The 13,889-nt window shown below is 39.0% G+C and overlaps 2 protein-coding genes across 3 annotated transcripts in view; both read left to right on the top strand.

Annotated features, from left to right (window-relative positions):
- The window catches only part of LOC107225099 (octopamine receptor beta-1R-like), a 62,750-nt gene extending 54,808 nt beyond the window's left edge, over positions 1-7,942 (top strand). The window contains exon 5 of the transcript XR_006903768.1: positions 7,890-7,942. The gene's annotated coding sequence lies outside the window, so the exon portion shown is untranslated. The remainder of the gene's footprint in view (positions 1-7,889) is intronic.
- On the top strand, positions 4,928-13,641 carry LOC107221403. 2 transcript variants are annotated; one of them, XM_015660384.2, is made up of 19 exons: positions 4,933-5,232; positions 7,890-8,112; positions 8,266-8,431; positions 8,508-8,730; positions 8,845-9,130; positions 9,231-9,496; positions 10,173-10,353; positions 10,460-10,699; positions 10,790-10,880; positions 11,016-11,266; positions 11,346-11,520; positions 11,607-11,878; positions 11,994-12,105; positions 12,232-12,318; positions 12,419-12,553; positions 12,632-12,906; positions 13,002-13,126; positions 13,194-13,349; positions 13,443-13,641. In XM_015660384.2, the coding sequence occupies exons 1-19, from the start codon at positions 5,196-5,198 to the stop codon at positions 13,544-13,546; spliced, it is 3,405 nt and encodes a 1,134-aa protein (XP_015515870.2). In that variant the 5' UTR covers positions 4,933-5,195; the 3' UTR covers positions 13,547-13,641. The 2 variants fall into 2 exon arrangements, with proteins under 2 accessions (XP_046592709.1, XP_015515870.2); XM_046736753.1 differs by lacking the exon at positions 13,443-13,641 and having other exon boundaries at positions 4,928-5,232; positions 13,046-13,126; positions 13,194-13,335.
- Positions 13,642-13,889: the final 248 nt, after the last annotated feature.

Below are 13,889 nucleotides of genomic sequence, written 5' to 3'. Positions count from 1 at the left end.
AATATCATCGATATTGAATGGAGTAACCAGCCGGCTGTCGATAAACTCGGGAAACTCATATGCGATTATTTTTTTTTCATGCCAAATTCTTTCATTAACTTCGCTTGTAACCTCCTCGTTCATTGCCTCGAGATTATCTTCAATCACGCCAATCCTTTCTTCAACACTATCGATCGATCCTTTCACCAATAAGAGCGACATTGTTGGCTACCGACTCAAGTTTCTTGACTACATGAGTATCGAGCAATTTCCACAAGGGAGCCATAGAACCGTCAAGCTGAGCACCAATATCTACTAATGACTGAGCTCACTTGCTGTTCTTGGCAGCGATATAACTACCTTTAGAGCAGCACACATATCTCTATCTAGTGCCAGGCTTATTCAATGACACCCGTTTAGCACAACTCTTATGGAAATATGCTTCACATGCTGTACATTACGATCTAATGCTGATATCAAGATTCCCATCTTTGTTTTTTTGCTGGAGAACCAATGATTATTCGCCATCAGGACCGGATTAAAGGGGCACGATGCCTCAGGCTAAAGTACCAAAAAAGGCCGAATATCAGTCTTGCAAGATGGTCGAATAGGTTAAATTTAAAAAGCGGTGAAAGAAAATTAAATTGACTGAGGCTGAGAAAAACATCTGTATTATAATATTTCTCTTATGAAATTATCTTTTACGTTTCTTGAATTCCAAAGTTTGTCTTCCCAGCTTGAGGCCTGTGTAGTCTGAATTTGTGTTAATCGAGCTATGGTTTGAGTAAACGTTCTGTTTCTACACGTACACATTTGGATAAAATATCGCGAACGGCTGACTTTTTCTCAAGTCGATTACGTTATCAATGCAGACTCACAATCAGCCTGCAGTTAATCCGGCCGACCGGTATGGGCTGAATCTGCATTGCCAAGGTAATCGACTAGGAAAAAAATTAGTCGTTCACGATATTCTCTCCACATCTGTACAAAGTTCTCGAACTTCATGCAGTAAATTATTCGAAATCGGATGTCCCCGAATTTTTTTAAAATCTAGGTACTGTTTCGAAAAATGTGATTCTGAAATTTGAAGGGCTGTAAATTTCGAGGGTCTAAGGCTATAGCTTTCTATAGCCTTACGGTTAATCCAGGCCTGTCACGGATCCGCCATAGTTGGAAATTTGAGGGGTCACGCGCATAGACCACTTCCTAAGTTTGATGCTACATCGAGCACTTGTTAAGATTAACCCTTGGATCCAACACTATCTGTACGAAACAAATAACCTACACAAGGGTTACTCGCATCCCAGAACTTCAAATCAACGCTGCAAAAGGACTGTTCGTCGTAAAAGGGTTTTTTCTCACTCGAAAGCTAAAAGACTGAATAATAGAACAGTATATGCAAGAAAAACCTAATATGAATTTTTCACCGTGAAAAATTCGATTGGATAAAGTAAGAAAAATGATTTTCGCAGGCCGTACGAATTATGTGGCGTTAGGGTACCCATGTATAGGGTCCTACGGTTAAGAGGCCTAACCAGCCCCAATTCACAGAACTAATATATCCCTTGTGGTATGCAATCACAGGAACCAATTGTGTTATGGTTAACAAACCAAAAGTATCACTAGATCAATTAATCAGATAAGAGAATTATTATACGAGTGACACAGGCACCCAGCTGCCTATGGCAGCCATTTTTATATCCTCGAGGATTAATAAAACAGGCCGAAATTGTTCAGAGATGATTGATTAGGAAGAAACAAATGTCTTTGAATTTTGATTTTGAACTAACGTGGTCGTATGGTCCCGGATTTCTCTGTATCGGGTTCCAATGACTATAATTCATGCTGTGAACCTACATTCCGATTTTCTATCGAGCCAGGAAAATTGGCTCTTTTCTAACCAGCTCGGCAAGTTGGCTCGTTTTTATTGGGACCCATCGATATTTGGCATGAAGGAAAAAATCTAGTTCATATTCTTATACTTCAACTATCGGTTTATCACAGGTAGACGGTACATTATATATGTATATGTATAATATATACCTATACATTATTTCCCCCTGTAACGAGATTCAATTTTCGCGTCCTACCCACGGAAAATTTGAATCTTCGAATCATTTTCTACCGAATTTAATTCACTCGTAACGCTCGAGTTCCTCTTTCGCCCCGTCCGTAAATTATTATATACAGTTAACACAATTATAAGTTCAAATTATATACTCGTTATCGCACCTTACATTATATACACTTCGTACATACTGTATATATACAAGTATACAAAAAGCGCGCGCGCACACACACACACACACAGAGAGAGATTATCACATTTCGAGCTTCGTACAGCCTGGGCCGCAGCGAACTTTTTATATACCTACATAACTCTCATCAGAATTTCACCGATACCCTTATAAATCTGAATAATTCGAAGGGAAATATTAAAACTTTTTGTCGATATTACTTTTGTTTCTTTCTTTCATATCCAGCGATCAAGAAACAGGTATTGTTATAATTATTTTTATTATCAATATTACATTTTGAAAAGACTGAATGTACGTACTATAGGCATCACCAAAATGCAGCGAAGTTTGAGAGTCCAAGACATTACATTACATGGAATCCGCGCGGCGCTAAATATTCAGAAGAGAACGTCGCACGGTTTTGCTTCCGATTTGAAATTGTTAAAGTAAAAATTTCATTTCCTCGAGCTGGCGGGAAAAACCTGCAGCAGCAGCAACATGGAAAAGAGTGGGTGGGGAATCAAATCTACGTGGCAAGCATTTTACAGGCGACCAACTCGGTCTGCCCTTCGACCCTCGTATATCTCATTTTATACCTATACTATCTAAAGGAACATGCAACCACTTTCTTGGAGAATGTGACAAATTAAGAGAGAAAGAATGAAAGTAGAAAGTAAAAATTTAATTTATCCCTTTCGTGCATACAATTTTCCTTACATGCGATTCACTTGAAATATTGCATATATGGGCTTTTCGGGTCACTGATTTCGAATCTGAACTCGATTCAAAATGGCGGATCCAATAAGGTGAACGGAAGTACGAAAAAAGCCTTGGAATTAGCTAATAATGCATGTACCAGATATTTTGAGGTTGGTGATCCCAAAATTCGTCATCAACTATTTGTAAGCGTGAAAATAGTATATTATGTAACAAAGGAATAAAGTAAGGGAAATAAATAAAGTGCAATATCATCTCTAGGGTATAATATGTTACTGTCGTCCCGCTTTTCAGGTCAAAAAAGTTAACATTATGGTTGAGTCAGGAATAATGAATATTTTGTAATTATTTTGCAAAGCAAATGAACGTGAATCAATAATTTACGCACTAGCCTGCGCTCGGTGACTGAAGAATCGTAAGATTTCTCGGCTGTTTTTCTCGGAAATAAAAGATTATTCCACCGAACCACTTTAACCTTGTACACAGGGGAGGTCTCTCAACAAAATATATAATAATCGACCAAATTCGTTTGTATTCCGGTCTGATAGTCTACTTGCAAGAGGTCCACGGTGCTTCGGCTAAATCCAACGATATTTAAATTTTTCAACGCCAGTTTGGGTTGTACTTTCGAGTTCAGAAATATAATGATAAAATCGTGATCAGCGATCTCGAAAACCCAGATACATCCATTTTTAGCTAATACTAAGGCTTTTTTCGAATTTTTGTCCGCGTAAATCTTAAATTCCGGAAATCTGATCGTGAATTGGTGATCAGCGACCTCAAAAACCCTCGCATACCCATTTTCATAATAATTGGACGGGTAGAAAAAAAGAAATAGTGAGGATAAGGAGGTGGTAAGTATACCACTATGCATGAGAAGGTTAATCCTTCTTTCCCATTGAATTTCAATTCTTCTTTGAAATAACGAGAGAAAATCAATGTTATAAGTACAACGATTAGTACTTTTCCAATTCGAACAGGCCTTTATACACAGCGTATTGATTGATTTGAATATAATCTCAGCTTCTCCGATATACATATGTATAAGTGTATAATTGAATTGATTTCAAACCAATTGAATCTATTTGTATAATTTATATACTACGTTCTCCCCGATGAGACATACATATTTACAATCGAAGTACGACTGAATATTTAATCTACAGAAAAAAAAAAAATGGTAATATAAGAGGAAGAGTAAGCAAAAAGATATTTTGTACTCCTGATTACAATTAAATATGAATCAGGGAACCGTTGCTACGTTTTATCTCTCGTTTTACTTACCGTCAACGGTGTCAATCAAGTTGTATAAATAATTGCCACCGGTCATATATCAATCGAATTAGATCGCCCATTCAACCGCAACCGGGTGATCACGAATGCGTCACAAGTTGCATACGAATAGCTACAAAGTGATCAAAGTGATGCAGCATGGAGATGACGGGTGTACTACATGACGGCATTGAAAATCCAGAAATTCCCCAGAAACTTTTTTGTATTCTTTCCCTCAAGAGTAAAAAATCCTAAAACTTAGATATCAACGTGGACGAACGATGAATTGATCGATTGTATAAAGACGCGTACCAACAAAGTGATCGTGACAAGAAAATTCGTTGGTTAAAAAAAAAAATTTTTTAAACGTTCAATCTTAATCTCAACCTATACATATAATCTATCGCACCGATTGAATTGTCGCAAATCTTTTAAGAGTCGTAAAAATTTGATCAGTATTTAAATTCCCTTAAAATCATCTGAAATTCGCCAATTTGTACCAGTTTATCAGAATTTTTGTTGAAGATTCGATCGACATCCATGTTTTGGAAAAGGTGCATCGATCACCCTGAACAATAAACTCCAACGCACAAAAAGTGGCTGAGATTTCGATTGCAATGTACAATAAATACCGAGGCGAAGCACCATGATTCGAGGTCCTAGATACCCACGTCATCGCCCCCCACCATAACGGGGGGTTGGGGGAGGGGACTGAAAGTCAAGAGCTGGTACCCAGCGATCACTCCGAGGCGAAAGTGCAACGTTCTATTCACCGCGTGGATTTATTATACACAGTTAACGAATGCGGATACAAGCTGTAGTATAATCTTGAAATCGTTGTTGGCCTTTGGAAGTAAAGAGAACATCTAGAGAACAACAATTGTGTACTCGTGGACAATAATAAGAATATTTCGGAAAACTTTGAGATTGTTCTTTACACATGTAATGGGAAAGTTTAATCCGCGTCCATCGTTCGATTCTCGTTGTTGAATGATAATGTGGTGGTTCATCGTTTTAATCGTTCACGGTGAGTTTCATTATATTACACGGAATTTTACTACGTATTTTCATGGACTTTCTATAACATACGAAACGCATCCTGCAACTCGCGCGGTCTTTTTGACCTTATAAGAATAATGTGTGAATGTGTGCAGTACAGTGATAAGTATCCAGTTCGGTAGAAAGTCGCGTGTAAATAGGGACTAGAAATAAGTGAAAATCGACGTGACAAATACAAGTTTATGAAACATTGTAGGCTCAAATTAATAAAGTTATTCAATAATGTTAAAGGAAAGTTTTGCCTTTCACAATTTCTGTCTATGGATGTATAATTGTGAATCAGAATCTGTTTTACGCAGGCAGGCGACATGTCTTGTATAATCATTGAAGTCACCGCAATGTGTCAGCGCTTATTTCAAAATACATCAGGCATTCGACGCCAACTCAGTAGGCATTTTTTTAATATATATAAAATAATGTATTATTATTGAACGTCCATTATGTTACGACTCAATAATGCAACAGAAAAACATGTAAGATGTAACGCTTTTCAAAGTATCGTGGTACCCAGGCGAAACTATCGTCGCGGCAAGATTATAGTTAAGCAATAATTAATTTGTACGCGCGATTTGCACATGGACCCTTGGTTTCAAATAAGTATACAAACAGGTATGAAACATATTTTCGTAACACTGTAAATAAGATAAAATTTCATAGTAACACAAGTTAAAATAAATTAACAAATTTACAATTGCACACCAAAAGTACAAAATCAAATTAAATTTTTTTTATATTGAGCCAGATGTCAATCTCACAAGTATACTAACCGTAATTATCTCCGAACTATGATGTCATAGATGTTTATTCCCCCTTATTGTAACCAATCATGTACCAAGGGTACATACAGGCAGTAGATGTACCTCTATGTGGAAGACATGTCTGAGTATGATTTTCATTTTATTGAAAATTGTAGTACCCAGAAACTCAATGTTGGTTCTACCTAACATAGTCTTAACAATAGGCACTCCAACCATAAACTCATAACTCTTTCACGCATCTTTGTTATGTATTTTGAATTTAATTAGCCTTTCGGCAATTATGTATATATTTCATGGCGCTCAAGTAATAAGCCTGCCTGATATTGAAGATAACTAGAACCTTGTATATATCAGGACCCTTTCCGTATGTGTTGGTTTCGTTAATATAGTTTTGATGATTCTTTCGTTTAGAATCTCAAGTGGTATTATAAATTTCTCGTAAGTTCCTCCACAGATTGATATTACATGACTCAAAACGGACACAAAGAAAGCCTTGACTCAAATCACTGACAGATTTTTTTAAAGATTATCTCTCAGATTATTGAAGTAGCGTGTCAGATTCTCTTGGTAGTCCCACATATTTCACACTATTAACTACTTCGATGATTGTGTCAGATTGATTTCGTCACAGAACGGTATCAACTTTTTATCTGAAGGCACGCTATCAACATAACGATCAAAGTATATCGTCTTATTGTTAGTTTTATCGTAATACACACCCTCATGGAAAAAAAACCTCAATTTGGGTTTAAATTCATATCCACAATTTCTTTTTCTATAGGAATTTAGCATCATCTATAAGTTGGGGTTTTTTTCCGTGAGGGTAGACGGTCTGTTTATTATAAACTAGGTCAATATTTCCTTTATGTCTTCTTTGACAGTTAAAAGGAGGTTCACCAATTAATTGATCACCCCAATATCTCGTTATCAGGTCGTCTATCCTTACTCTTTGTTTTCTATGATATTAATTTTACGAAGGATTTTTCACGTGATAATGGGATTCTTAAAAACCTTGCAAACATTATTTCAAATTTTTTTAATCACCCGCGTTTACCCTATAAATATTTAAGTCCATCTCAAAAACACTTAAATTAACTTTTATTAACCAAGAAACAAAACATTCCGATTTTCAAATAGGTGAGACATTTTCACGCAAGGTTTAAAGTAACAAGACGCTTTTTTGCTATTTATGTTATAATGTTTTCCATTATTTGGGTAGTTCTTTCCATTTTCAGACCTGCTTCAAATCTATTATAATATAATACATACTGCATCTCCGATTTGAATACTGCTTTTTTAAAATTTTTTATTCTAGTGCTAATACACTTACGATTTTTTTCAAAATTTCATCATAGATTTTGAACAAGTATAAAAATAGAAAAAACGATTAGAAAAATAAACAGGAATGAAAAAAATTGAAAGGAACGTCCTTTCACTCTGAACCTTACGTGAACATATTTTATGGCGATGACCGGATATTTTTCTTTAGTTCATAACAATCAATTCGAGTATCTTTGAAATGGGTTTAAAAATGCATACGGCGTGATTGAAAAAATTTTAACACATTATTTGAAGATTTTCACGGTTATACCAATATTAGAAAAATCCTTGATGCAATTAAAAAATGTAATGGTCAACCGTTTACCGAGTTAATGTGGAATGGCTCACATAGACCTACGGAAAATCACTTCAGGACAATAAATTTTGTCAAAGTGAATTGAAATCTCGTAGACTATAGTCGAAGCAAATCAATCAAAGCCAATTACGCTATATTCTAACGGTAATTACAATAAATTATCGAGTTATAAAAAAGAGGAAAATGATTTTCTCGACCCCTTTATTTGATTTTTCTTAAAATACTTCACAGCGACAACAGTGAATGGTTTGAGATTGGCAGCCTACGTATCGTCGGGAGGTCTTCACGGTGAGATCCGGTTCGAACCAGCGGCTAAAAACGCGGTTAGAATACGTCTGGCCCTTCAAACAACCCTCCAATACCCGGATCAACAATGGCTCTGGTCTGTGACAAGATTCCCGGTGGATTACACGCTGGTCGATGGAAGATGCGATCCACGACATATGGGAGAAACGTAAAGAGAAAAAAAAATACACACCATGATATAACGCAAAATTGACATAGGATAGTACAAACAGAGCATCGGAACGAAACTTGCGATAAACAAATCATGAATTCCCGCGAGTTCTAATTGCTTCTCTTTTCGAATATCGACATCATCCTCCAGGGTCGTCGACCTGACGGAGATCCTCGGACCGCTGGATATGCCGGGAAACGAGACGGCGGTGATAGAAGTACCAGAGCTGAGTTTGACCGGGATAAAGGGTCTATGGGGCAAGGGTTTATTTTTGCAAGACATATTAAGCTCGAGAGTGATTTGCGCTTCCATAACGGTAAGTATAAGTTAGGCCTGATTCGAGGGCGAAGGATATGAACTATTGAACGACGATGAAATTTCTTCGTTTACAGGTATCGGATAGAAACGAAGAAAAATTGGCCGAAGCTCGTTTCCTCGGGCCAGTCGCCGGCAGCATATGGTTCAGATGGCTGGGCGGTCATCCCGGGGACAATTCGACCGATACGATAATTTACACGGACCTTCATCACGTTTCCAAGCACAAAACCGTGCCTCAAGACTTCACCGAACATCAATGGAAGATATACGTCACCGACATATTCGATTCTGAGAAAGGTAAATTTGAGTCGTACTTCAAATCAGCGGCTATAGGTATAATAACTTCGATCAAATCGATCCGCCAAATTTTCAATTCTAATGTCTTTCTTCCCGTTACGTTCAATGATATAGATAACGGAGTCGACAACTGTAATATTCTGCAGACTGTGTTTGACCCGAAAAATTCTGAACCTGGAAAATCTATCGGAGACGTTGATTCCCGTTTGGGAAAAGTTAAGGTGGCCACGGATTACCAGAAGAAATTGAAAACTGCTTATCGAGACCCCGAGCTGGCTCTATTGCCTACCGATTTACTGGGGCCTCACCGACTCCTGTACGTCGTGATATTTCACCCGACACACGACGATTCGTTTTTGGCGTGTGCCAAGATCAGACATCGCAGACAAATCACCGCCAAGTGAGTTGTGCCCATTCCTATGATTACGCCGCAATTATTCTCACATCTTTATGTCGTGTTTTGTGATATCCTTATGTTCTGCAACAATCAAATTTTCTAGAGCCTTGATAAACTCGAACGGTATCAAAGGTCAGGTGACGTTAGTCCAGGAATCTCCTTTCAATCCGACATGGGTGAACGTATCCTTATCACCAGTTAACGATCTAGCAACGAGGCTGAGATACGCAACTAAGATAGCCTCATACAAAATACACAACTTACCGCAACAGCCGGTCGGAAATCTTGTCAGAGGTGAAAACCCCTGTCTGTCAACGGACAGCGTGTTCGACCCGTTGAAAATTCACAACGCCAACACACCACCGGCAGGTAAAAACCTAAAAATATACTTTCTGCGCTACCGCCGTCAACAACTCGACTACTTCGTAGTTTTTACGAGCACTAGTGCTTATAAAATCTACATAACATTCTCCGTTTCGACAGGAGGCAACACCGAAAATATGATTTGTGGCATGTGCGCAGATAGGAAATTCTTGTCCCGTAGGAGTTTCGCATCAGGGTGGCGACAATTTCGTTCATGGGAAATCCCCTGACATTTCCCCACGAAGATTACGATTACACAACTTTTATGACCGAAAGCTCCAGAAGTTGTGCACCTTGAATATATAAATTTGGATCTCAAAAACAAATAGTACTACTTCGTTTCACACAAATAATTAAGTATTGAACAATACCATTTCCGAAAGTTAGTTTGACTAAATTTACGAAGCGTAACTCAAGTTTGAAAACGATTTGTAAGAAAAGTACGTTTGTTCCTATGGTCCATCATAATTTCCTGACGTTTCCCGAAAGACGAAGTTCCCTGACTATTCTCATTTTTCCCGGTTTTCCCGGTTTTCCCCGTCTGTCGCCACCTTGCGCACTCGTCAAGAAATGCATATTTTATGCGCACTTGCCACAAAAAGAACTATTGACTATCTACGTGTTTGTACAAGCAAAACTCAACCAAACGTTCTATATCTAATTAAAAATTGCAAAACCGTAGGATTGGGAACCCAAGATCAGTATGCAGTTGGTGATATTTCTGGTAAACTTCAAGGACGAAAAGAAGGCTCTTACCACAACATTGTCGCTAATAGCGCCGAATTGAGCGGAGTTTACTGGGACACATATCTACCTCTGTCTGGGATGTACAGTGTCGTGCACAGATCGCTGGTCCTCCACAAGTGAGTGAATTGATTAGTAGTATAAGAAACAAAAAGAAACTGGAATTTTTTTTCTCTGTTTTTTGTTTTTTGAACCCACTAAACCGTTTGAGGAATCAATGCATAGGTACAACGAAACGGACAATACCGGAGTATTTCCGTGGGTATGCGGCAACCTGATGCATCACCTGCCCAAAAACGCTGGACAGGTTCAAATTTTCACCGCCGAAGTTGTATTCAGATATCCGATCGTTGGGAGGATAATATTCCGACAACCGAAGCACGACTCTCTAATGGACACGACGGTAATAGTTGAAAATTTGGTACACGCGGACGGTAGTTCGCTCAACAATTCAGCCGGTCACAGGTGACGATTCATTATTGAATTTTCCAATTTTTTTTCTTCCAACGAGAAATATGAACCGCAAATTATCCAATTATTTCACAAATCTTACAGATGGATGGTGCACGAACATCCTCCGGGAAAAGATTACTACAACTGGACAGCGCGATGTTTGAGCGCAGGCAGTCCTTACAATCCGCACAAGGTACGTTCCAATTACTATTGAATTTACACACTGAATTGAGACAAGAGGTTTAATACTGCTGTGAAGATTATTTACATAAACACAAGTAAAAGAAGAACACTCGTTAGGCTAACCGATTTCCCTTACCGCTTCTAGGTTTATTGGGACCCCGATCATCCGGAATGGTGTTCAGGGAGCCAAGTAACGCTCTGTCGTCTGGGCGACATGTCGCGACACGATACGCTTCAAATTGCTGGACGAAAGAAGTTCGGACCAAAATTTACTCGAAAATTATTTACCGATCCAATGCTACCTCTGACGGGATCGCCGAGCATTCTGGGAAAGAGTTTGGTGATTTACGACGATCACGGACCTGTTGCTCGGGGAGAAAGATTGGCTTGTTCGATGTGAGTATTCAAAATTGCATTCCCGTATTTAGTAAGTCAAAGTACACTATCGAACTTGTCCTTTTTGTACTATTACTAGAATCAGCGCGGTCTACAGACGAAAAGCTGTAGTCAAAGACTGGTTTGGTAACAATGAAGTAACACCAGCGAAAGGAAAGTTAGAATTTATACAGCAAACGGAATACGATGTAACTGACGTTGAGGTCAGCCTAGAAGGACTGGCCGGCCAGATGAGCGAGTACCACATTCACATGGTAAAAGTGAAAAGGAAATTGACTCGTTTATGATATTGAAATTTCTACAGCTTCATCTTCCGAAACCAAACTCTCTTTCTCGACAGACACCGGTGGAAATCGACTTGGAATTTCCCTGTGAAGCTACTACGCTGTACGGTCAGTGGAATCCTCTAAAAATTAACGCCAGCCAACTGCCTCCGCCTGCCGAAGGAACTGCAGATCAGTACGAGATAGGCGATTTGAGTGGAAAATTTGGCACGTTAGATAATCGAAAGAGGTACAACGCTGTCTACAACGATTCATTGCTTCCGCTATTCGGACCCGATAGCATCTTGGGACGAAGCATCGTTATACACAAAAAGGAAAATAACTTTAGGTAATTGTCATAACAATTTTCAAAAACAAGGAGACGTTCTCGACGGAAAGATGATTTCTCAGAGTTATAACTCTCAACGCCAGAGTGTCTTTCATTGTTCGATCTCAAATTGCAGATGGGCCTGCTCCACAATCGAAAGAGGATATTCGCCTTCCGAAGCCAGAGAATTGAGAGCTATCGCCTCATTCCATCATCCGCAGGGGTTCGCCTACGGATATATCAGAATGGTAGGAATTCATCCTCTAAATCGTCATTATACATGACCAATGTTCGACAAACCAAATCGAATTATCGAACAACGAATAATAATCATCTTATCAGGCAATGATCATGTTGAATTTTAATTTCTGCAGAGCCAGCTGGTGTACAGAGATAACAGTAAAAGCGAAACGATTATAGAAGTTAATCTTCGTCATCCTGGGAAACACGATCGTAACGTGGTGAGTCTACTACCTATCACTCTGCACGATAAAGATCACAAACACATCAACCATCCCAAGGAAATTTTTGCCAATTGCTAATATTTATTCTTCAATTCAGACAAGAAATCACAACTGGGCAATATTCGTGAACCCTGTAGGCGTCGATGCGACTGTCAAAGTACCAGCAACGAGATGCGTAGCTGGTGGTTACGTATGGAATCCTTACTTCACGCAGCTCGCAGATCCGTTGAATGTAAGTCAGTGAACTGTAACTAATTGTCGTACCGAATCTAGATCGTTGTCTCAATTTGAGATTTTTAATCAATTACAGGAAGACCTCTACAGACAAGAGTGCGGGCATGATTTACCGCTGCGCTGCCACGTTGGAGACATTTCGGCGAGGATAGGACCCATCGACATCGGCCTAGACCGTCAGGTTTTCACGGACCCGAATTTCCCCCTAGAAGGCGTCGTAACCGCAATGGGAAGGTCAATCGTAATAATGGACAAAAACTTCGGCAGCGACAGATTCGCCTGTGCGAATATCGAGCCCGACAACGACATCGTCAAGTACGTCAACATAAGGAAACCGCCGAGATTCGTTGTGTGAGTATACGTGATTCGAAAATGGCTAATTGGCTCCCACTTGGGGTTTTAATTAAGTGCCATGTATCGAACGATGATTTTTTTTATACTCTCAGAGCGCAGTTCATAGAGGATGTAAGGGAAGTTATGGGGATTCCAGAATGGATGCTTTCGGTGGACAGCAGGAAGACTAAAACCCTACACAGCGGAGGATGCATCCAATTTCTGATGCACTTCAAGGGTAAAAGGATTCTCGCGTCAAGTTTTTCGCAAAAACTATACCGCAACTAAATGGATTTTTTCTTCAGGACCGATTTCCAATCAACTTGACCTGGATTTCAGCAAGCTCATGTCGACTGGAAAACTGGCGGCACCAAGTCTAGCGATACCAGGTTTCGTTCCGACAAAGAGACGCAAGGCTCTTGGATATCGCCAATGTGGAATTCGGGACCCGAACGACAAGAGTAATTACTGAAAATTAGAATTCACAATGTTTGAATAATGCTGGTGTTAGAAAATGTTCTCATTCAAAAACGCATGCTTCAAATCTGTTCTAGGTTTCACGCTGTTCCAGTTCGGTTCTGCCGCAGTGCAATCAGTTCCTCAATTAATAATAGTATTAGGATTATGTGGCATCGCAGTTTACGGCTACCTGATGTAATTATGTATTAAGAACGAGCAAGTTGTAAATGCAATATGTAAATCGAAATATGTAACCAAATAAAAACCAAATTACATAAAAAATATATTGACGCGAAGATATCTGCACGAATAAGAATAGCACTTACAGTATTTTGTCGCATTTTTTCTTGCATGTTCAATAAGTGAATCTCATGAATCAAAATCCAAGAATGGAACTAAACAACGGAGAAATTCCGGTGTGTTAACCTATATCAAGAGACTCGACTAGAGTCTCGCACCTAGTATTAAAAAAAAACAAAAATGCACGCGTGAGCCAACGCAGTCCCTTTAATGTACGTGAGATCAGCATATCAATTGTCAGC

This window comes from Neodiprion lecontei, chromosome 4, assembly GCF_021901455.1.
Source record: "Neodiprion lecontei isolate iyNeoLeco1 chromosome 4, iyNeoLeco1.1, whole genome shotgun sequence".
Taxonomy (NCBI): Eukaryota; Metazoa; Arthropoda; class Insecta; order Hymenoptera; family Diprionidae; genus Neodiprion; species Neodiprion lecontei.
Note: the sequence above shows the minus strand (reverse complement) of the source record. Positions and strands in the feature narration are given on the sequence as shown.

Excerpts from the sequence above, each read along its gene's own strand:
- LOC107221403 (XM_015660384.2), top strand. The coding sequence starts at position 5,196 with ATGATAATGTGGTGGTTCATCGTTTTAATCGTTCACG. Across the intron at positions 8,432-8,507 it reads TGATTTGCGCTTCCATAACG|GTATCGGATAGAAACGAAGA; the intron begins GTAAGTATAAGT and ends CTTCGTTTACAG. Across the intron at positions 12,106-12,231 it reads CCTACGGATATATCAGAATG|AGCCAGCTGGTGTACAGAGA; the intron begins GTAGGAATTCAT and ends TAATTTCTGCAG.